The 24,550-nt window shown below is 44.8% G+C and overlaps 1 protein-coding gene across 1 annotated transcript in view; it reads right to left on the reverse strand.

The window, feature by feature from the left end:
• Positions 1-2,087: 2,087 nt before the first annotated feature.
• Positions 2,088-24,550, reverse strand: part of LOC116839906 (poly [ADP-ribose] polymerase tankyrase-1) — a 325,729-nt gene continuing 303,266 nt past the window's right edge. The window contains 5 exon segments of the mRNA XM_075066025.1: positions 2,088-4,590; positions 7,614-7,770; positions 8,672-8,858; positions 22,805-22,910; positions 24,082-24,156. Coding sequence (XP_074922126.1) covers positions 4,504-4,590; positions 7,614-7,770; positions 8,672-8,858; positions 22,805-22,910; positions 24,082-24,156 — 612 coding nt within the window. The 3' untranslated portion in view covers positions 2,088-4,503.

The raw sequence follows: 24,550 nt of genomic DNA on the forward strand, positions 1-24,550 counted from the left end.
TTGGTTACAGGCAAACTTGGGTGATATTTTGTTAGCAATCGTACATGAATTCTAGATTAAAATAAGGAACTATGTACACACTGCTCTCCATTGAGTTTTATAGCAAGCTACAATGGTCTGCAGTCGGCACAAGACTCTAAAATGGAATTACGGCATCAGGAACAATGCCCTATATGGGCAGCTTCCTTGCAGCATCTGTCAGATCGCATGGTTGCATGAAGCTTTGGCATCCAGCAAGGCTTCACACTCCCATTGGAAGCAGACACTCTCCCTGCCTGCGATCTCCAGCAGAGAGACTCTTAGGATCCTTGCACTGGTAGTGAGTGGGAATTCTTTTCTCCAACAGCGGTTCATCTTCACACATCAAGCGCTTCTTCTGCATTTGCTTCCCTTCTCACCAGTGTTGACAGAAAAGAGTTTCACAATTCTTTTTAAACACAGAATTTTAATTTTAGGATTATCCCAACTAGTACTGAACAACAAAAGTACAAGTCCATAAGTAAAACAATGAATGAGCTTCTGCCACATACAGTGATGGCGCTGCTCTGTAGGAAGGGGATTTGATCCCAGGAGGGTGACCAGTCTGGAGGAGTTTAGAAAGACACCATTCTTGTTTCAGGAACAATGGTGTTCCAAAATGGTGAAAATTATATGCAGAGTTTGTAACAGTTTTCAATAGAGCTGGGATGTAGAGATAAGCAGACACAAAAAATCAAAATGAAAGATACCTTATTAAGGAATTGTACTCTTATTTGTTTTATCCTAATAGAACTTTTGTTTACAGCACTCAAGACTGCAGTATTATATTGTGGTATTGTACATTAGTTACCTAATTTATCTGTCTCATTGAAACAAACACAGTAATGGAGAGTAAAATCGGCAGTTTCATTGTAAGTGGTTGTTTTATTTTTGAGGGTCATGTCACAAAGGGTCCAGAAGTTTCACAATGCATTGCCTCAAAAGGGTTAATGCTAAAGTTTGACAGTCCTGAAGTCTGACCCCTTCCATTTTCCCCACGCAGTGGGAGTACAGGCTCTGTAAGTGTTGAGAGCATTCCAGAAAGAGGTCTGCTAGTCTGAACATCTTGGGCCAGGCTGTTCTGCCAGCTGAGCATGTACAATTCCCACTACCACCAATGGAAGCTGCACATGCACAGCTGATGGGGTGGCCAGGCTCAGGCTGTTCTTCATCTGGGTAACCCAGTTACATGCCCTGAACTCTGAATTTCTAACATGCCTCCACTGGGTGTCAGAAGTTCAGACATGCAGTGTTCTGGCTGTGCTGAGAATGGGTTTGCTCAGTGACAAACACACTGACATTGAGACATTTGCAGCCCTCTTTTTGGAGCAATGAGGCTTCTCGTTAGAGCCATGTGAGTAGGTAAATGGGCCACATTTGAGGCTCAAGCATCTGGGTGCTATTTTAAAGAATTAAGAGACATGAAATTAAGGTGCTTGGCTAATGCCTTTTGTAAAGGGCTTTCCTTCCAATTACAGCGTTTGGCTCCTCCACCAGAAACATGGCAAGCTGTTTTAGTGCTTACTCTCAGGAAAGCAACTCTGAGGGCTGGTCTTTACTATGGGAAGATCAGCGTTGCTGCAACTGATCAGCAAGGGTCAATTTAGGGGGTCTAGTGAAGATCCGCTAAATCAACGGCAGAGCACTCTTTGGTCAACCCCGGTACTCCAGCTCCCCGAGAAGAGTATGAGAAGTCAACTGGAGAGCGTCTCCCGTTGACACAGCATAGTGAAGACACTGGGGTAAGTCGACCGAAGCTACGTTGACTCCAGCTATGTTCATGTAGTTGGAGTAACGTAACTTAGCCTGACTTACCCTGGTAGTGAAGACAAGCCCAGAGGGTTGGACATTTGGGGATGGATCCTCAGCTGGTGTCAAGTGCTGTCAGTGGTGCTCTGACAATGTACAACAGCTGAGGATCTACTTATTCTTTTGGTGAGAACCATATTAGGCTTCTGTGATATGTGAATGACTTTTAGCGGGTGCACTAGGCATGTGCATTCTTCAACTTTTGGCCATGAAGAGTTACGAAATCAAGTGATTTACAAGACAAAAACCACTGCAAATGATTTCCTCACACAGCACCTTTACTCTGCACAGAACATCAGATACATAACACTGGCAGTTAAAAGATATTGGACCACATTTTTGTCTTCTATAAGTTTAGAGCTCCAGATGAAACCTAGAGCAGCCATTAGTTCAATTAGTACATTGGAAACAACAAACAACAACAGAATCAGGCATAGGGTTGTTTTTAAAGCTGTAAAGCTTTGAACTTCTACACCCATGTTAACTGTTTCGCTTAACTAAGATGCACAACTGTGTTACCATTTAAAACTATGTCTAATGGGAGATGGCAGGTAATATGCATTTTAACAGCTATCTGAAACTACTGCAGATGGCACATCCCCAACCTGATTAACTAAATAACATAAAAATAAAAAGCCCTCTAAATGAATACAAAACTTCAAAGCCTAGTTGTTATCATTTGAATTCTAACACTATTAAACAAGTAGCCAAAACACAAACACCCAACTTGAGTCAATGAAATTTAATTAAAAGGGACAGCTGGATCTTACTTCTGGTTTGGACTGAGGAAGCATATTAGAGTCACAAAACCAAACTCAGAACCATATGTCCAGTGCCGGCACAGGAGACTTAAGCAAAACAAAGAAAAGTTTGATGTTTATTGGAATTGCTGCTTCTAACCTTCTCTCTAGGTATACTGCAAAAGCTGGTGTGCTGTTCAGCGAGTCTGCCTCAAATTATCAATTTTACAAGTGGTAACATTTGTTCTCCACAAGAATCTCTCTGCAGAATTTCTTCTGTTTTTCTATTGAAAATCTCTGTTTGGATTTTTTTTCAATGTTTTATTCGCAGATTTCTGCAAGTAGATAAATTCTTTTATTTTGCAAACTACAGGCAAAACACTAACTTGTCATTTCAATACTTTCTGAAGGTAAAAGGCATTAATGCAAGAATTGTAACATGAACAATTTAACATCGCTGGCTGTTATGCACTTGCAAAAAGTGTAGCTCTCTCAGACATATATTTTCCAAAGTCATTGCACAATAAATGCTGTTGTGCCTCTTGCTAATACAGCCTATTCAAAAAGAATCTTAAAATGGTTTTATTTTCAACTTCCTCTCTCTTTCTAAAATTAAAGTTGCAAAAGGAAGTCAAGATTTTTTTTGGTTAAATTTACACCCTTGGTATTGGACATTTGAAACCATTTTATATTATGCTAAGCAGTGCCTGAAAGTAACCTTCCTCTACCCAGACAAAATAAAAACAAAACATTGTAGGAGGATGATTAGAAAGGACAAAGCCTGGCTTTGTTCTCATATAAACCCAGTCCCCACTTGTTTAAAACAATTATACACCAGTGGAAATAAATGTTTATCTTTTTTGTACATCACTCATGCACTTCAATTGTGATGTTGTGCATGAAGATAGGACATGAACTCAAAATAATATAATCCATTTTTGTTGCTTCAAATTAGCCAGTTGTTGGGTGTATCTTTAAGGAACTGCACTTTATACTGCTGCACACAATATTCTGGCTTTTTACCCACTAATTTTCATCCCCTTGCAGAGTTGCTTCTTTTGAATTATATGCCACTGTCACTTGAGAACATTTCACAGTCTGCATTGTACTTTAGCAGTCTTTTAAACCTTTCATTCATAAAGTGATATTTATATTTTAGTCAGCACAGGACACTGACCTGCTTCGTGAAATTTTACCAAGCACAAGAGGCAGCTTTATGAAGTTCACGAAGCTCACTAATATTTCCCCTAGAAAACTGACAGAATAAGCAGCAAATTGAAACTTGATTTGTTTCCACCCTAAAGTTATGCCTGTAGCAATGTTTGCTCATAAAAGTGCAAAACCCCCCTAAGCTGAAGAACTGGACTTAGCTCCCTCTTGGATAGGAAACTCATATTGCATTGTTAATGATTTTAGCCAACTTGACTTTGTGCAAAATATCTTTAAGAAGGTTCCGGCTCAATTTCAGAATACAAAAGTAAAATAAATAGTTGACTAAGATCTCTCTAAACAATAAGTTGAATTTTGTGTGCTGAAAAGAAATTATGGGTTTAATGCAATTTATCTGTAAATAGAGAACAGTAGTCTGTGAAATTTTAACATACGGAGTTGTACTGGTAATGTTTTCTGCTTGTAGCATAATGTTCCCAAAGTCTAGATCAATGTACTGTTGTTTTACACGTGGTAACTGCGGTGAGAATGAGCCTGAGATATGTTGTAAAAAGGCAGTCCCTTGTAAACATTTCCTCAAAAGGAACAGTAGCAGTTGAGTATGTATCAGTTACTCATATTATACTTGTCAATATAGTAATGCTTTATAAAAGACATACAGCTTATTTCCAGGTTGTCAAGAATTTTATATGATATTGATTTTCTGAAACAAAATGTCATCCAGTCCAAGATTTAAATCATATTTTGCATCACCAATCTACATTTACTAGGTCTTCTGCTCTGCTGCTGTTGCAGTTTGTGAGGGTGCTTCTGGTTTCATGATCTGGTATGTAATGAGATATTCTGGGTAAGCCTGAAAATAAGCAGAGAAACAAATCAATGCTTTTCTGAAGGATATGGACAGCACATTACAATTTCACCTTTCATTTATTTTGCATTGCTGAAGTACTACAAAGGTGTAAGGGTCCACAGACTAGAACTTGGGTCTGCAGAGCCTGGGATGGCTGACGTTCCCCACAGAGCCACCAGGAGGCTATGGAGAGCTATGGCCAAGAAACTCTGTGGAGGGTAGCTGCAGCAGGAAGCCCCACCCAAGGGAGCCAGAGTGACAGTACCCTGTGGCCCTCTGATTGCCCAAGTCCCCTATTAAACCCCAGGGTTGTTACAGGAAGTTGTCTGGGCAACCACCCAGACTTTGGCCTGCTGCAACTCCAGACTTTGCCTTTTCACCAGAACTCTGGTCTCCAAGCACAGCCTGAATCTGCTCCTGACTCTTGCCCCCTGACTCCAGCCTGGTACTACCTCTGACCTCTGGTCTCCAACTCCAACTCTTATCCTGACTCTAGGTTACTGAATCTGGCTCTTGTGAGTCCTTCGACTCCTGCTCAGCAACTATCATTTCTGGGGTGCAGACCCCAGTGCAGCTGTGACTGCCTGTGCCCCACTCCCTTACAAAAGAATGTTAGACCATGGAGGCTATTACATGTCTATTACTGTAACACTGATGTTTCAATATAAACATCTTCCTCCTCCCATCGGCTTTCCCTCTTTGCTTTTTAGCTTTCCCTTGATATCTGTAGAGATCAATGAGATTCCTCAGTAGGGAAGAAAGACTATATAAGTGCTCTCCTTACCTCCCCCGTTACTCACAGCACCAGAACTCTTGAGCATAGCTACCAGAGCAGGAGAGCAGAGAGGAAAGCAGCAGAACTAGATGTTTATGCCAGTGGGGGCACAGCAGAAAGAGCTCGTAAGAGCCAGATTTTCCAGTGTTTAGCACTGAGAACAATGGGAGCTGCTGGGTGCAGAGCACTAATACACGTATGGTTCCAAACTTTCAAACATTCAGGGCCCTCCTGAAATGAGGCAACAAGTCTTAATAAAAAGGAGTTTGCTGCATGTGGGCATTACCACTGCATGCCCGACAGCCAAACTTCCTGAGTTAATACCATGGGTAAGTTCCCATCTGCACCTCCCTCAAGAGCGTAACAGAATACAGATTGTAATACTGGACTGGTCAGCGGCCCTAGCTAAGTGCTGGCTGGTGACCTGTTTTGTGACCTGCAAACATTTTAAGAGTAAAGAACTACTGAATGGGCACTGAACACATAATATAACTGCCCTGCCAGTCCCTCATTGCAGGTCCTTGTGGCACAGCACTGCACTGGCTGTGTTGCTCCAGGATAAAGCATTCTGGAACTTCACTGCTTCCTCTGAGCCGTGGACTTGGGGGACAACCTTCCTGCAGGTGCTCACAGTAAACAGGTCATGAAAATGGAAAGTTTTATTCCCAGGGCAAATGTCTTATCTGAACTGTTTTTATTCAGAACAAATCTTGAATACTACTTATGCTGGCACAAAAGGTAAGACTAAGTTTAGCCACATAAGGAATCTCCTCTACTCCCTTTTTGAATGGCAACTGCATACTTTGCTGCAACAGCCAATGGAACTAGTAACTGGAATCTATGGACTAAGACACAGCTGTCCCCACTAACTACCAGAAAAGGTTTTGAAATTAGTCTGCCTTCCCTGCAACAGAGCCAAGGCCATGGAGAATCAGGGCCCTCTGCTGTGGCTACCAAGGCCAATCACATATTTTAAGAGGTTCTTGTTTAGTAGCACCAGACAGAAGGCGATTATACACAAAGGCCAGATCCTCATCTGTGTAGAACTGTGTAGCACCACTGAAGTCAATGGGAGCTATGCTGATTTATACCAGCTGGGATCTGGCCACAACTGTGTATTCAAATAACTTGTAGAGCCCTGACTGGTACATAATTTGAGCACTTTATCTGGATTGTTATCAGACAAGCACACAGTATCTGTTGGGGCAGGGATAGCTCAGTGGTTTGAGCATTGGCCTGCTAAACCCAGGGTTGTGAGTTCAGTCACTGAGAGGGCCATTTGGGGATTGGTCCTGCTTTGAGCAGGGGGTTGGACTAGATGATCTCTTGAGGTCCCTTCCAACCCTAATAATCTATGATATGACATGGCCACACTGACTATAAATTTTGCACATTCCATTATTCTGATGCTTTATAATTAAGCCCCTTTGTTTTCAGTTTAAATGGGTTTTTACCAAAAATTTCCTGGGTTTCACAAAAAGAATTATTCAGCTTTTTTCCAATTTTCACCCTACTTTTGTATCATTCAAATATATAAACAATAACTTGTTTTATTAGGACGATAATACATTAGTCTCGGTGTATGTGCAAAGCTGCCTGTTGACGGAAGGCTATGCATTACACACAATGAACAGGCACGCACGCAAGCTCTGAAGTGCATGCGCGTCTGAACGTACAGATGAATCTCATGCCCACCATGTACACATTTCAAGCTACTAGCAGGTAACAGTTTTAAGATTTAACACACTAAAATGGGATGAAAACAAAAATCTGTCTCAAAACACGTTTCAGAACATGAGTAGAAGAAAATTAAAAAAAAAACAAAAAAACAGGAGAAAAGGATGAAGTTGACTGTATGTGCTGCAAGTGGTGGGGCCCAATTATTAAACGTAAATATTTATAGGCTAATAGTTCTAAGTCTACAGCAGTAAACTGTTTATTCAAATGAAAAGTTTTACGTGGAGCTTAGAGAGATATTGTTTTCTTTAACTCGGAGGTGGCCCTGTGTTCTGAGTTCTGTTTTAGTTCTGCAGCAAACCACACTGATGAGCCAAATTCAAAGCATTAATCTACTGAATACTTTTTCCTCATCTTTCTGTTCACCAAAATAAACAGATATCTACCCAGAAAAATTAATAGTTTTTTGCATTGATTTTCACATTTTTGTTGTGGTAATAAACACTGAAATTCCTGGGCAAAATTAAATAAAATAAAAACTGAAAATGAAAAGCCCTATTTATAATCCACACACCTGCTCTCCTCTGTAGATAACATATTCAGCATATGCCAGTCCATTCACGCTTGGCCTGCCAATTACAGAATGATGTCCAGGAGGAGCATGAGCCATTTTCATTGTACTGAACTGCAGAAAGGATTTTCCAAGAGTGACTCTGCAGAAAAGCATTTGTCTAAGAGAAAAACAAACAACACACAAATCAAATCTTACTGGGAGCAGGAGGTCAGACTAGAAGATCATAATGGTCCCTTCTGACCTTAAAGTCTATGAGTCTATGAGACTACTGTAAACCTTAAGAATGACTTCAAAATTTAGGAACTTGTTTAAGTTATCAAAATCCATTTCTCTGAGCCTTCAAACAAGGAAATTAAAAATACATTTTTAAAAATGAAAAACATGAATGAAAGGAAAAGCTTCATAAAAACGGTGCATGTGGACATACAGTACAGCTGGTAAAATGCAGGCTGTGATGATTTATGTTATAATTTATTTTAAACTGTATTGTTGTCACCCCGTGACTGGTTCAGAGAGGGAGAAAGGCTAAGCCACTAGCCTATGAACCACTGCAGAGCTTTTTGATGTACTTCATTGACAAGCAAGGCCTTGAATAAATGACACACACAAAATCTATGAATATTTGCTCTCTACAAAAACCCTGCTCTTAGGTTAAGCTGCAATAAATCCAGTTCTTGGCATTCCAGTTTTGTTCTGCCAGAAGTTACTATACGGAGGCACAAGCAACTTTAAAGATTGCTTGGAATCCAATCACTATTATTTGCCATAATCTATTCAGTTTCAATCCTGATATTTCAACCCTTACTCATAAGCCACCTTTCTGTTTTATTTATACTCCCTGTAAACTCAATGTCTAGACGTAATGGTCAAATCGTTTCTAGGGCTTGCTGGGACCCTTTCTGTTCAGCCTTGATAAAGTGTATAAACTGATTTTTCAGGTTATGTCCAAGCCCAAGTGGCTAGTCTCTCTTTGAAGCATATCTTGTGCCAGAGCTATAAAGTATAAAGGAGAGTGAAGTAGTGTGTTTTCCCTGTGGGCAAATCCATTGGAAACTTACCTGTGACAAATGTAACAGGACCTGTCTTTGTGTGTTGGGCATCCAGTCCCTCCTCCAATTCCATACACATACTGGTTACTTTTCGAGGAGTTCTCTGCAAAGTAAATTCCAGCTCCAAACATCCCTCCAATGTATGCATGTCTTTCATCAAATCCTTTGTGAATAATTGCATTAATAAAAGGAGACCCTAGAACAGAAAAACACATGGGAGGTGGGGGGGGGGAAGGGCGGTTAGCTTTTGTGCAGGTTAGAGCTCGGACTTACTGTAGACTTTTACTGAATACACTGGTCTACAATTTCTGAGAAGTCGTCTGCTTCAGAGATAAAATGTGGTATTTATTATGTATTTTGATGTGCTGACTTCAAATATGACAATTAAAACAACTGATTGGCTACTGTTTCTAAGATATTTAAGTTTTTACGTTTTATGTCTATGTATATTGTGTAGATAGTAGAGTTTTAATCATAAATTGTAAACCTAGGTCTTTTCATGTGTTTATGGTTGCTTTACATGATAATATTTCACCTGTCCTGTTTATGTAACACTTTAAAAATCAGCAAAAGGGTTATATAAATAAAATTTATTATGAAACAAAAGGCAAAAAACTATTATGTACATAGTTTAGTCCTATTCAGTGTCTACTCGGCGCTTCTTGGCTTGTCTCTTGTATTCATTAAATGGAGCATCTCTTGTCACTGTCCAGCAATAGTCTGCAAGCATTGATTGGCTCCATTTGCCCTGATAGCGTTTCTCCATTGTTGCAATGTCCTGGTGAAATCGCTCGCCGTGCTCGTCGCTCACTGCTCCGCAGTTCGGTGGAAAAAAATCTAGATGAGAGTGCAAAAAATGTATCTTTAGTGACATGTTGCAACCAAGGCTTTTGTATGCCTTGAGGAGGTTTTCCACCAACAACCTGTAGTTGTCTGCCTTGTTGTTTCCGAGAAAATTTATTGCCACTAACTGGAAGGCTTTCCATGCCGTCTTTTCCTTGCCACACAGTGCATGGTCAAATGCATCATCTCGAAGAAGTTCACGAATCTGAGGACCAACAAAGACACCTTCCTTTATCTTAGCTTCACTTAACCTTGGAAATTTTCCACGGAGGTACTTGAAAGCTGCTTGTGTTTTGTCAATGGCCTTGACAAAGTTCTTCATCAGACCCAGCTTGATGTGTAAGGGTGGTAACAAAATCTTCCTTGATTCAACAAGTGGTGGATGCTGAACACTTTTCCTCCCAGGCTCCAATGACTGTCGGAGTGGCCAATCTTTCTTGATGTAGTGGGAATCTCTTGCACGACTATCCCATTCGCAGAGAAAACAGCAGTACTTTGTGTATCCAGTCTGCAGACCAAGCAAGAGAGCAACAACCTTCAAATCGCCACAAAGCTGCCACTGATGTTGGTCATAGTTTATGCACCTCAAAAGTTGTTTCATGTTGTCATAGGTTTCCTTCATATGGACTGCATGACCAACTGGAATTGATGGCAAAACATTGCCATTATGCAGCAAAACAGCTTTAAGACTCGTCTTCGATGAATCAATGAACAGTCTCCACTCATCTGGATCGTGAACGATGTTGAGGGCTGCCATCACACCATCGATGTTGTTGCAGGCTACAAGATCACCTTCCATGAAGAAGAATGGGACAAGATCCTTTTGACGGTCACGGAACATGGAAACCCTAACATCACCTGCCAGGAGATTCCACTGCTGTAGTCTGGAGCCCAACAGCTAGACTAGAGCCAATCAACAATTTTAAGCATCATTTTCGTTCTCAGTGAGCCAGAATTAGTAAAGTTTGACTACATTTATTTCAGAAGCATTTTGGCTGTAGAGCAGTGTGGTACTTGTGTAATATGTAAATTAAATGTCTGAAAATGAATTCAGCAGGTAATTCTGCCTAAGACAGGCAGTTTTTGTCTGATTATCCTGACAACATGTTTTGCTAAATGAAACCGACTTTGACTGGGGCTTGAGCAATTTGCTTAAGCTGTTCAAGAGGATATAACTTGCAAGCATTTCTGAGCAGTTCTCCAGAGTCTTTTAAGGTCCTCCTTGTTCCTTCCGTCCTCTCTGGCCCACTGCCCTACCCTGCCATGGTACAACTCCCCTCCTTTCTCTGACATCTTGCATCTCTCATGGCATTGCAATATCATAGAATATCAGAGTTGGAAGGGACCTCAGGAGGCATCTAGTCCCATCCCTGCTCAAAGCAGGGCCAACACCAACTAAATGTTCTCCCTAAGGGCTGCCAGTAGGTCCAGCAAAGTGGCTTGCACTGAATATGGTTTAACAAAGAAATAGCAGGTCTGAAATATAAAGACGAGGTTACTCACCTTGTGCAGCAACTGGAGTACTTCAAGATGTGTGTCCCTATGGGGACTTCACTTCAGGTGTGCCTTGATTGGAGATTTCTAGTAGCAGTGCCTGTTCGGCCCAGGCATGCACCTGCCCATTCTTGCACCCTCAGTTCCTTCTCTACCACTAAGTCCCACAAGAGAACATAAGAACGACCATACTGGGTCAGACCAAAGGTCCATCTAGCTTAGTATCCTGTCCTCTAACAGTGGCCAATGCCAGGTGCCCCAGAGGGAATGAACAGAACTGGTAATCATCAAGTGATCCATCCCCTGTCGCTCATTCCCAGCATCCAGCCAACAGAGGCTAGGGACACCATCCCTGGCCAAAACTCCAAAGCAGAGAGGAAGGAGGATGGGTAGGAGAGCACATCTCAATGAGCTCCAGTTACTGCACAAGATAAGTAACTGCTCCTTCTTCAAGTAGTGTCCATATGGCTGCTCCACTTCAGATGACTGCCAAGCACTAATCCCACAGAGAGGAGAGAGCTCTGAAACAGAATCTAGTACTCAAGATAGAAATGGATTGCCAACTGCAGCATCCGAGCTAGTGGCATGAACCACAGCATAATTGTTGGAGAAAGTATGTACTGAAGTCCAGGTTGAAGGTCTGCGAATCTCAACAACTGGAACATTCTTAAATAATGCCACAGAAGTAGTTTGTGATCTTGCAGAGTGGGCTAACCCTCTTGAACGAGGCTGAATGCGAGCAGAGTCGTAACATGAAACACTTTTCCTCCCAAAGATCCATCTTGAGAGCCTCTGGTTGGAAATTATGGGTCCCTTGGATCTGTCTGCAACTGAAACAAACAGTCTAGGGGTATTCTGGAAAGGTTTGGTTCTATTCAGATGAAAGGCTGATGTGCTTAGGCTTCTGACATCTAACATATGGAAGGCAGATTCCTATAGAGTCTGATGTGATTTTGGGGGAAAAAATGGGGATGAATGGTCTGGTTTATATGAAATTAGGAAGACACCATAGGCACCATCTTTGTTTGGATGTGGCTATAATGATTCTTTGAAAAACACTATAAAGGGGGATCTGCCATTAAAGTCCCGAGCTCTTGGACCGTGTGAACGGAAGTGATGGCCACCAAGAAGACTGTCTTTGTGGAAAGGCAAAGAAGTGAACATGTAGCTAACGGTTTGAAGGGGTGTTCAGAAGTCCTGTTTGTTCAAGATCCTGCCACTATCATCATTACATCAGACACACCACTCTTGAGATAGAGGGGCATATTTGGGGGTCGCACAATCCAGGGCAAGCAGTCATCCTGAGAGCAGGTTTTTCACATTAGTTTTCTAGAGCTGAGAGTAGTGAGTGTCCTTTTACCAGACGAATGACTGCAGAACCTATTGGGGAACAGCAGCTTGTCCAGGCTCTGCTGGTTTGGCATACAAACTGTCCTGACCCATTCCTGGATGCACTGAAAATATAATTTGGCATGTTGAGATACAAAGATGCAAACTGCCATGTGCCCTAACAGTCGAAGACAATTTTTTACTGAGATTTGAAGGTTGAAATGAGATGAGATTCTGCAAGGTGAAAAACCTGTCCATAGAGGTAACAGATCTAGAGAAGCTCCTCTGACATCTATCTGCTGTACTGGTACTTCCTGAGAATGAGTCAAGGGCCCAAAGTGTGGAATAGCGTCCTCATTCCTTATACTGCTGATAATACCCTTGATATTATCAGCCCCGATCAACAAATTGTCAAGGTAAGAGAAGACCATTATCGCCAGGCGATGAAGGTGGGGATCTATGACCGCGAGGATCTATGAGAATACCCCTGGGGCAGAGGAAAAGCTGAAAGGGAGCACGTGGTGCCAATAGTGGTCACATTCGTTATGACATGAAGAAATATTTTGTAAGAGGGATGAATTGCCACATGAAAATACATGTCTTGAAAGTTGAGAGTCACAAACCAATTCCTGGAATCGAGGGAGGGAACTATAGCTGCAAGGGTTACCATCCTGAATTTCTGCTGTTTCACACAGTTGTTCATGCATCTGAGATGTAATACTGACTTCCATCCCCATTCTTTTTGGGGACCAGAAAGTACTTGAAGTAGCATCTCTTTCCCCTGAGCTGAACTGGAACTGGTTCCATGGCCCCTAATCATAGCAGCAAGGCAACTTCCTGTCTCAGCAATTGACCATGAGACGGGTTTTGAAGAGAGACAGGAGGTGGGACAGATAGTATAACCAGACGTAATGGCCTCCAACACCCATCTGTCGGATGTTATGGTCTCCCATGCAGGCGGAAAGGGGAGGAGGAGGATAGGATAGTGCAACAGTGAGTCCTTTTCAAGTGGGTAAGAGTTAGACTTTTGATGAAGTCATCAAAACTGGTGCTTGGACTACATGGAAGGTTGGGATGAAGACACTGTGGCAGCTGCCGGATTCCTTTCTGAATATTTAGGCCTCCTGGCCCCTGGCTTGGGTGGCCTACGGAAGGTGGAAAAATGGGCTGAGCAAGATCTCTGTGCTGACTGTGACTTGCTAAACTTTCTTTTATATGTTAGCGTATAGACCCGAAAGGATCTGTGTTTGGTCTTCGGTCATGCAAGGTGTGAAGGGAGTCATGTGTAGACTTGGAAAACAATTAATGGCTCTCACAATGGAGATCTTCAACAGTATTCTGCATCTCCCTAGGAAAGCCAAGATGCTCATTGCATTACGACTGCAGTGGAGATGGACCTGGCTACAGCACCAGCTGCATCCAAGGAGCCCTGCATCAAAGGAGCCCTGTTACGAAAGAACTGGACTTAACATAACCTGCACTTGCCATAACCTGCGCCTTCTTGTAAAGTTAACCACCATAAACTGGAAGCGAGGACACCACATAGAGAGGAAGAATGTGGACTTGCTTAGGCAAACAAAAATAGCTGCACAAGCTGCAATGTTACTAACAAGGATAGATAAAGTAAAATGGCATGCATGAGAATGGAAGGGAGCTGACTTTGGTCCAGGTGCCTGTGTCTGTAAAATTTCTTGCTGAAGTTGCTTTGCTGATAAGTAGAGTAATGAATTATTATTTGTTGTTACTAGCAAAATAGCTAGCATATTAGGGGCCATTATAAGTTATGTGCTTTGTTTGAAAAAACCTATAAAAAGTTTAGTTAGAGAGAATACTCTGGAGAAGTTTGGATTTTCTGAGCAAGGAGATATTGACATGAATCTCCCCAGTGCCTAGAAGGAAAGCCAGCCACTGGAACACTACTGCTGCCACTCGATACCATCTCAGACTTTGTGTAACTATATCTATCTGGGGTGCTCTAGACTATTGCTATTTTTGATAGGTGCTTTGTACTCAATAAAAAAAGACAGTTACTCACCTTTGTAACTGTTGCTCTTTGAGATGTGTTTTGGAAGATTTTTACCCCAGCAACACTCGGTGGGTTGGCTGAGGTGCCTCCTGTAGCGTCGAATATATACCCCTGCCAACCCATCGCCCCCTCAGTTCCTTCCTGCCAGAAGGGAAGGAGGGCGGGTTTAGAATGGATATGAGCAACACATCTCAAAGAACAACAGTTACAAAGGTGAGTAACCGTCTTTTCTTCTTCGAGTGCTTGCTCATATCGATTCCAATTAGGTGACTCCCAAGTCTTACCTAGGCGGTGGGGTCGGAGTGAGATATAACAGAAAGAAAAACAGCTGAACCAAAAACCGCATCATCTCTGGACTGCTGCACTAATACATAGTGGGAAGCGAAGGTGTGCACGGACGACTAAGTCACTGCCCTGCAGATCTCCTGGATGGGTACAGGGGTCAGAAAGGCGGCAGATGAAGCTTGAGCCTGAGTGGAATGGGCAGTGAGGTGGCTAGTCAAAACATGAGCCCAAGTCAGCACGCACGGATGCACGACGTCACCCAAGATGAAATTCGCTGCAAGGAGACCGGTAGGCCCTTCCTCCCGTCAACCACCACTACAAACAGCTGGGGTGTCTTTCTAAAAGGCTTTGTTCGCTCGATGTAAAAAGCGAGAGCCCTACGAACATCCAGAGAATGCAGCTGTTGCTGTCGACATGATGCGTGCGGTTTCGGAAAGAAGACCAGGAGGAAAATGTCTTGGTTGATGTGGAAGGCAGACATCACCTTAGGGAGGAACACCGTATACGGGGGATCTGCCGTGAGGGCCCGAAGTTCCGACACACGCCTCGCCGATGTGATAGCGATGAGGAATGCTGTCTTCCAGGAAAGATACAGCAGCGAGCAGGTGGCCATTGGCTCAAAGGGAGCACCGAAGAGCCTGGACAGAACTAGGCTGAGGTCCCACGTAGGGGCCGGATGACGGACCTGCGGGTACAAACATTCCAAGCCCTTGAGGAACCTGGTGACCATAGGATTAGAAAAGACTGAGCATCCGTTCTCACCTGGATGGAAGGCTGAAACAGGTGTACCTTGATGGATGAGACCGCTAGGCCGTGCTGCTTCAGGGACCAGAGATACTCCAGGATGATAGGAACTGGTGCCTTCAGGAAGACAGCATCATTCTGGGCACACCAGCAGGAAAAGCGCTTCCACTTGGTCAGGTATGTGGACCTAGTGGAGGGCTTCCTGCTACCCAAGAGCACTTGTTGCACTGAGCTGGAGCAATGCAGCTCGGACTGAGTTAACCATGCAGCATCCATGCCATGAGATGGAGAGACTGCAGGTCTGGATGGTGTAGCCTGCCGTGCTCCTGAGTTATCAGGTCTGGCCACAGCGATAGGGGAATTCGTTTGGTCACCGACAGGTTGAGGAGCGTGGTGTATCAATGCTGTCTCAGCCACGCTGGAGCGATCGGGATTAAGCGGGCCTTGTCTCTGTGTAGCTTGAGAAGGACCTTGTGGACCAGTGGGAATGGAGGAAAGGCATAGAGCAGACGGTCTTTCCAAGTTATCAGGAATGCGTCCGACAGGGAGCCCGGGCAGCATCCCTGGAGGGAGCAGAACAAATGGCACTTCTGATTCTCGTGAGAGGCGAAGAAGTCTATGTGGGGAAACCCCTACTTCCAGAAAAGAGAATGGATAACGTCCGGGCGAATCGACCACTCGTGAGCTAGGAAGAATCTGCTGAGGTGATCTGCCAAGGTGTTCTGGGCTCCTGGGAGAAAGGATGCCACCAGATCGATAGAGTGGGCTATACAAAACTCCCAGAGGCGTATGGCTTCCTGACAAAGGAGGGAGGACCGCGCTCCACCTTGGTTGTTGATGTAAAACATGGCCATTGTGTTGTCTGTGAACACTGTAACACAACAGCCTTGGAGATATTCGCGGAATACTTGACATGCGAGGCGTACTGCTCTCAGTTCCCTCATGTTTATGTGCAGGGTTACTTCCTGCGCGCAGAGTCCCACAAGGTGGACACCCCAGCCGAGAGATGATGCTTCCGTGGTCAGGGCTAGCGAAGGCTGTGGGGCATGGAATGGCATCCCCTCGCAGACAAGGGTGGGGTTCAGCCAACAACTCAATGAGGCTAAGATGTCCTTCGGCACAGTAAGAATTGTATTCAAGCTGTCTCGGCCAGGCCGATACACTGAGGAGAGCCAGGTCTGAAGTGGATAGAGGAGTAGTCTGGCATGTCTGGTCACGAAAGTGCACGAGGCCATGTGGCCTAGGAGAGCGAGGCACATGCGAACTGTCGAGGTTGGGAAGTTGTGGAGGCCTTGAATTATGGCCACCACTGCCTGAAAGCAGGACTGCGATAATCATGCCCTGATGATATTTAAGTCTAGGATCACCCCAATGAAGTCTATTCTCTGTGTGGGCTCCAGAGTGGACTTTTCGGTGTTAAGCAGAAGGCCGAGTTGCTCGAACAGTCCCCTGATGAGACGCACATGATGCCGCACTTGCGTCTCGAAGGGACGTCAAATCAGCCAGTCGTCGAGGTATGGGAAGACTTAAATGCGATGTCGGCGGAGTGAGGCCGCTATGACAGACATTCATTTTGTGAAGACTCTTGGAGCCGTGGAGAGGCCAAAGGGAAGGGCAGCAAATTGGAAATGCTGTTGGTTGACCACAAAGTGAAGTTATTGCCTGTGCAGCGGGTAAATTGCTATGTGGAAGTATGCGCCCTTCATATCGAGGGCGACGTACCAGTCTCCGGGATCCAGGGAAGGGATAATGGTTCCCAGGGATACCATGCGGAACTTGAACTTTATCATGAATTTGTTGAGTCCGCGCAGGTCCAGGATGGGCCACAGACCCACCCTTTGCCTTGGTTATTAGGAAGTAGCAGGAGTAAAATCCCTTGCCCCTCAAGTCCTTTGGGACCTCTTCTACTGCTCCGATGGCCAGGAGCGCCTGTATCTCCTGTAAGAGGATTTGCTCGTGAGAGGGGTTCCTGAAGAGGGACGGGGGGAGGGGGAGGTGAAACAAACTGAAGATGGTATCCAAATTCCACCGTGCGTAGGACCCAACAATCTGAGGTCACGTGGGACCACGCAGGGAGGAAATAGGAGAGATGGTTGCGGAAGGGTGGGAAAGGATCCGGGAAGGAGACTGGTGTTCCGTCCTCGAGCGCACCTTCAAAAATTTTTTTTGGGCCCTGCCGGTGGCTTTGGGGGGCCCTGATTCTGGCCTTTTTGGAGACCAGATTGTCTCCTGCGGTTGCCCTGGACATGCCTTCTAGTGAAGTCTTGCCACGGCTGAGAGTTAGGGTAGATGTGTTGAGGCTGAGGGCGGAAAGGTCTGTGCTGAGTCACCGGGGTATGTATCCCCAGTAAGTGCATTATGGCTCGGTTGTCCTTGAGGGTCTGAAGCCTGGGATCTGTTTTGTCCGAAAACAAGCCTTGGCCCTCGAAGGGTAGGTCCTAAATGGTTTGTTGTAGTTCTGGCGGAAAGCCGGACACCTGTAGCCATGAGATGTGTCGCATGGCCACTCCCGAGGCTAGAGTTCTGGCCACCGAGTCCGCTGCATCTAAGGATACCTGTAAGGATGTCTTTGCCACTTTCTTGTCTTCTTCAAGTAAGGCTGCAAACTCTTGCCTGGACTCCTGGGGGAACACTCTTTAAACTTCCCCATGGAGGTGTTATAGTTGTAATGGCTCAGGAAAGCTTGCTGATTAGCTACCCTAAGCTGTAGGCCCCCAGCTGAGTAGATCTTGTGCCCGAATAAGTCCAGGCGCCTGGCCTCCTCGGAGTTAGGAGCGGGCGCTTGCTGGCCATGCCGTTCCCTCTCGTTCATTGACTGTACCACCAGAGAACAAGGGTGAGGGTGAACATAGAGATACTCATATCCCTTGGATGGTACCATACATTTCCTCTCCACCCCTCTGGCAGTGGGAGGAATAGATGCTGGGGACTGCAAGATCGTATCAACATTGGACTGGATGGTCCTAATGAAAGGCAGGGCGACACATGTGGGTGCATCTGCTGACAAAATGTTAACCATAGGATCCTCTATTTCCGCCACCTCCTCCACCTGCAGGTTCATATTCTGCGCCACCCTGCACAGGAGATCTTGGTGAGCCCGAAGATCTATCGGCGGGGGTCCAGAAGAGGATGTGCCTGCTACTGCCTCGTCAGGTGAGGAGGAGGAGGAAAGCCCAGGTACCAGTGGATCCTGGAGAAGTTCTGGTTATGGAGGATCCTGGTGATCGAGGTCTGCTACAGCAGGGGCCTGGGTCTGGATTGGCGAAATAGAAGCCACATCTGAGTCCAGCGGGGGAGGGCGGCTCACAGTGGCCTCAGGCCTCCAATGGTCGGAATGGGCTGACCGAGAGATGCCTGAGGGGGCACCTTGGGCTTGATGGTATGCCCAAGATGTCCAGAAGGATCATTGTGGTGGTCCCTGAGCAGGGATTTGACTCTCATGTTGGCCTTGACTAGTGCCCTCTACGTCATGGGCCCTGGGTGTGGTAGCCGCTCCCCGCCTTAGATGACAACGAATTGTGTCTCGAAGGCCAAGGAGGGGCCAAACGCGTTGTCCCGCGCTGTCAGGTCACGGGTTGGGGCTGGAGACCAGTGTCAGGATCTTTGGAGGTACCGCGATCGAAATCGGGACTGATGGTCATAACGGTACCGGGAGGCCGACCTAGATCTCGACGAGGATCTGCGGTGTCAGGATTGGTTGCGAGGCGACTGGTGACGGGATCGGTGCTGGGATCTGGATCGGTACCGACTGTACCGGGAGGGTGTGCGTGAAGTGGAATGGCACCGCAACTACGACTGGCGACATGATGGAGAGCGGTGCTGGGACTGGGACCGTCGGCGGGATCGGGACCACAACCTGGAGAGGGACCGAGATCGGTGCCTAGCTGTCATGCTCAGCGAGGGAGGCCTCGTCAAGGCAGGCTTGCCCATCGATTGAACAGCTCGCTCCGGCGGTGCTGGGGGCAGAGTTGGTCCAGGTTCCGTCAGTGCAATCAGGTCGCGGGTGGTAGAGAAGGTCTCCAGAGTGGACGGGAGGCCGAGCTCAACCACGGTGCGCACCGGGGAGCTTGTGAGCACTGGACTCAACGGCCCTTGTGGAGCCGGAATCGATGGTGCTGAAGTCTGCGGCACCGGAGCTGACGTCCTAGCAGGACGGTCCAGTCTGGGCTGTTGCTCCGATGGCGGCAGGGGAGGTGCCAAAGCAGCAGGTAGTTTATGCTGCTTCTGAGGCCACAGAGACAGTGAATGATACCGTGACTATACCGGTGCCGGGGTTCTTTGCCGGTGCCGATCGCTCTGGTGCTGGGGGGGGCGCTTTGGACTGAAGGTGTCTGTTCTGTGCGTGGTACCGAAGGCGCCAGGCTAAGTGCCACTTCCATTAGAAGCTGTTTTAAACCAAAGTCCTGCTCCTTTTTTGTTCTAGGCTTAAAAGCCTTGCAAATGTGGCACTTATCAGGCTGATGGGATTCCCCCAGGCACTTCAGACAGGAGTCGTGGGGATCTCCCGTTGGCATTGGCTTGAGACATATCGAGCAAGGTTTGAAGCCCAATGACCTGGGCATGGGCCCTGGTGCCGGGACGGAGGGAAGGGGATGAACCCTGATCCCTTCAAGTACTATCTACACTATATATACACAATTCACTACTAAGTATAACTACAAAACTACTGAACTAGTCATAAGAACATAAGAACGGCTGTACCAGGTCAGACCAAAGGTCCATCTAGCCCAGTATCCTGTCTACCAACAGTGGCCAATGCCAGGTGCCCCAGAGGGAGTGAACCTAACAGGCAATGATCAAGTGATCTCTCTCCTGCCATCCACCTCCATCCTCTGACAAACACAGGCTAGGGACACCATTCCTACCCATTCTGGCTAATAGCCATTTAGGGACTTAACCACCATGAATTTATCCAGTTTTCTTTTAAACACTGTTACAGTCCTAGCCTTGACAATCTCTTCAGGTAAGGAGTTCCACAAGTTGACTATGCGCTGCATGAAGAAGAACTTCCTTTTATTTGTCTTAAACTTGCTGCCTATTAATTTCATTTGGTGACCCCTAGTTCTTGTATTATGGGAATAAGTAAATAACTTATCCTTATCCACTTTCTCCACATCACTCATGATTTTATATACTTCCATCATATCCCCCCTTAGTCTCCTCTTTTCCAAGATGAAGAGTCCTAGCCTCTTAAATCTTTCCTCATATGGGACCCTCTCCAAACCCCTAATCATTTTAGTTGCCCTTTTCTGAACCTTTTCTAGTGCTAGAATATCTTTTTTGAGGTGAGGAGACCACATCTGTACACAGTATTCGAGATGTGGGCGTACCATGGATTTATATAAGGGCAATAATATATTCTCAGTCTTATTCTCTATCCCCTTTTTAATGATTCCTAACATCCTGTTTGCTTTATTGACCGCCTCTGTGCACCGCGTGGACATCTTCAGAGAACTATCCACGATGACTCCAAGATCTTTTTCCTGACTCGTTGTAGCTAAATTAGCCCCCATCATATTGTATGTATAGTTGGGGTTATTTTTTCCAATGTGCATTACTTTACATTTATCCACGTTACATTTCATTTGCCATTTTGTTGCCCAATCACTTAGTTTTTGAGCTCTTTTTGAAGTTCTTCACATTCTGCTTTGGTCTTAACTATCTTGAGCAGTTTAGTATCAACTATCTACAGAAGAACGAGGAAAGCTAGGGAGGTGGAGATCAGCTATGCTGGGCTTCACAGTTCCAACGACTGTCACGAGCGGTAAGAAGGAACTGAGGGGGCGATGGGCCGGCAGGGGTATATATTCGGTGCCAGAGCAGGCCCATTCCAGGGGGCGCCTCAGCTGACCCACTGAGTGTTGCTAGGGTAAAAATCTTCCGACGAACGTGGACGAGGCGCGCATACACCTAATTGGAATCAATATGAGCAAGCACTCAAAGAAGAACAAGGATTTTTGTGTGGAAGCACTTGTGTGTGAACTAATCATTTATCGGACAGAAGTGCTGCGTCCCCCACTGATTTATTTCCTGAGACTGCCTGGAAAACAGAGACTAGTTACCATAGTTCTGGGTTCAGATAAATCCAGTGCCACCTCTGACCTGTATCCCCTAGTTAGAGGTGCCACCCATGAACTACACCCATTAGGCAGAGTTGATGACCCTAACTGCACCCATTGGAAGTGACTGCCATCTTGGGTGCTAACCACTAGGCAGGGGACCCTTCCTCCCAATGCCATGTTGGTACTGGAAATTCAATTTCAGTGTCTGGTGGTATAGTCCTCTTTGAGATTTCTACCGGTCTGCGTATGCAGTTGATGACCTCAGTACTCCGTCTCTCTTTGTAGTCTGGTTGTTGGAGGAAACCTTAGAGGCCTTCCTGCTACCTGAACCACATGGAGCATCTAAAGAACTCCCCTTGGGACCTGAGATCTGCAGAGTCTTTTTGTGATTTGGTGGCCAAGATTTTCTAGGAGACCCAATACTCCTATTTTTCTTATCAGTAACCAGAAGCTTAGGTAACACAGCTCTCTGTACTGTGGACTTCTGACACAGAAGCTCTCTCTGCTGAGACTTTTGGTGACTGATGCCCAGAGGCAAGCAGCGCAGCGCAGCGCAGCTCAGCCTGTATACGTTGAAGCATTCAGTGAGAAGGATCTCAAAATAGATGGGGCACTTGAAGCCCTGTGTACATGGAGGTTTTCAGTACCTAGGTCAGAAGTCAGTCTTAGGGCTTGTTCCATCATCATTAATCTAAACTTTGTTTCCCTACGGTTTTGAGATCTGCTCTTGAATGAGGGGCAGAACTTGCACTTGCTGGGGATATGAGTGTCTCCCAAACTGACAGAGACACTCAGGATGCCTGTCACTAATAAGGACAGCTTCCTGACAGGAAAGACACCTCTGAAAACTAGGAGATCCAGTCAGACCCCAGAGCAAAGTCCAAAAATCCCCCTTAACAAGGAGAACAAAGAAAAAAGAGGGAACTGGATTCCAACAACTAACAACAGAAACATTAAAAACACTAACTATATCCGAGAACTAGGCTGACAAGGACAGGCACACTCTACACTCCATCTCAGGCTGAAAAAGAACGGAGGGTAGTTCCCACATGCGGTTCTATATATCCTCGGAACAGGGCACAAGAATGTGTAGGGCACATGGAAGGCCAAACGGGCCCTGCTTCCAAAACCCTTTGCTGAAAGGTGCAGGGGCGCATAAACACCTGAAGCAAAGCACCCACAGGGACACTTCTGAAGAAGTGTAGCTTTCTCATATTCATTCTGATGGTGGAAAGGAAAGTGAGCAGAAATATAAAAACAATGTACAATGATTAAAACTAACGTTTACTCCTCTCCATTTTTTTTTAATTTTTTTTTTTAAGAAGTAGTGAAGCCTAGAAACAGAGACCAGTTCCTCACCATGAAACAACATACGCTCATTGTGATGGTTGTGATTTTCCTCTGAGACCTCCTTCTGTCTGTGACAGAATCTCTCCCTCAACTTCTTGTTCACAACCTTCTGAATCTACAGTGTAAACAAAAAAACATAATTCACTTCTAATGAAATGTAATTCTATACAGTATAGGGAAACTGTAGCAAGCGGTATGAACTATATAACAAATATCTGGGGTGGTTCAGTATCTAAGCTTTTGCTTTTAAAATAAAATTGGTAAAAAATATTAGACACACAGCAGGTAGCACCACCTTTAGTCAAGGTAGCCCAACACTTCCCATCATAAGATCCTGTTTTCAGTTGCTAATAACTGCCAAATTTTTACCACTTGGGCTGAAATTTAAGGTTTCTGCCTTGGGCAGAGTTTTGTCAGAAACTTTACGCAAAAACTGTTCAGTCATTCTGAGAAAAAGTTAGTGGAAAATGTGTTGTTTTGTGCATATGAAAACATTAATACTACTTCTCTGTGAAGCTCTAGTCTAGTGCTTTCAAGCTTTGAAGCAGGGACTTGAAATATGGTGGCGGTGATGCAGCTTGGCCTGGTGTCAGAGATGTACCTTTTGCCATTTCTGGGAAAATCCACCCAAATTGGCACATGCTCAGTAGAGACTTGCCAGAATTTGGCAGCTAAATACTCTGAAGATTCTATCCATATTGAGTGTGCTCCATCCTTCACAGCTCCTAATGGTGACAGGACTGTGCTTGGTAATTACCACAGTGCGACTGAACATGTTCCATCCCAGGAGCTGTAGGAGGCCCCTGTGGCACTGGGCACAGGAACTGAAAGCAGGGCAGCTGTCTCATCTGTGCTCCCAATAACTATCCCTGTTGACACCAAGGCAATATGAAGCAGGTCGAAGTTGTTTTGTAAAAAAAATTGGGGACATTATATTAAAGCCCCCCATGTTAACAGAACGTTAAGGCTGTAAAGTCAAGCAATCAAAAGCCAGAATTAAGATTTCCTGTTTACTTTCATTTGTCCCCTTTGTGTGCATGCATTCTGGTACAGTCTGTAATTATATGGTCACCTCCTGCCTCCTTCACTGCACAGCATGGATGTACAATCTTAATTTTGGTCATTTCTGACCTTTTGAGTGCTTGACTGTGCAAATTTAATGTTCTTGTGATGTGGATTTTTGTATGCAATTATATAATGACAGGCCAGTATATCAAAATGATTCCACCTGTTAGCATAATTACCACTTATTTTACTTCTCATTTTCTGAAGTCTTTGAGACCTACCCTGATGACATTATATCTGTTGAAGATCCCTCCAGCATTGCCACCATCTCTGTGCTCCCGGATTGTACTTTGCATCTGCATAAAAATATCAAACGGAATTCTCAAACAGAAAAACATTCTCAAACATAAAACTTGACACTTACTAATAAAAGGGAGTTAATTTAAGCAAGGCCAAAACATGAGGAATGGTGAATATACTTAAAATAAATAGATTATATTCGTTAAGAATGAGCAAAGAAACCCAAAAGTTAAGAGACCTCAAATTCAAATACAGCTATGTTCTTTTATTTGTTAGAGTGCAGAAAGTCCTAGTGGAGCATATTGCTCCAGGATATTGGCTGAGAACAAATCCAATGACCCAACTTGTCAATAAAACTCCAGGTAAGAAAATAAGCACATTGGAATTTACTATCAAAAGTAGACATGGACATTGAATTGCAAAAATTCCAATTATAATGTTACAAAAAGC

The sequence above is a fragment of the Chelonoidis abingdonii genome, chromosome 5 (assembly GCF_003597395.2).
Source record: "Chelonoidis abingdonii isolate Lonesome George chromosome 5, CheloAbing_2.0, whole genome shotgun sequence".
In the NCBI taxonomy this organism is placed as follows: domain Eukaryota; kingdom Metazoa; phylum Chordata; order Testudines; family Testudinidae; genus Chelonoidis; species Chelonoidis abingdonii.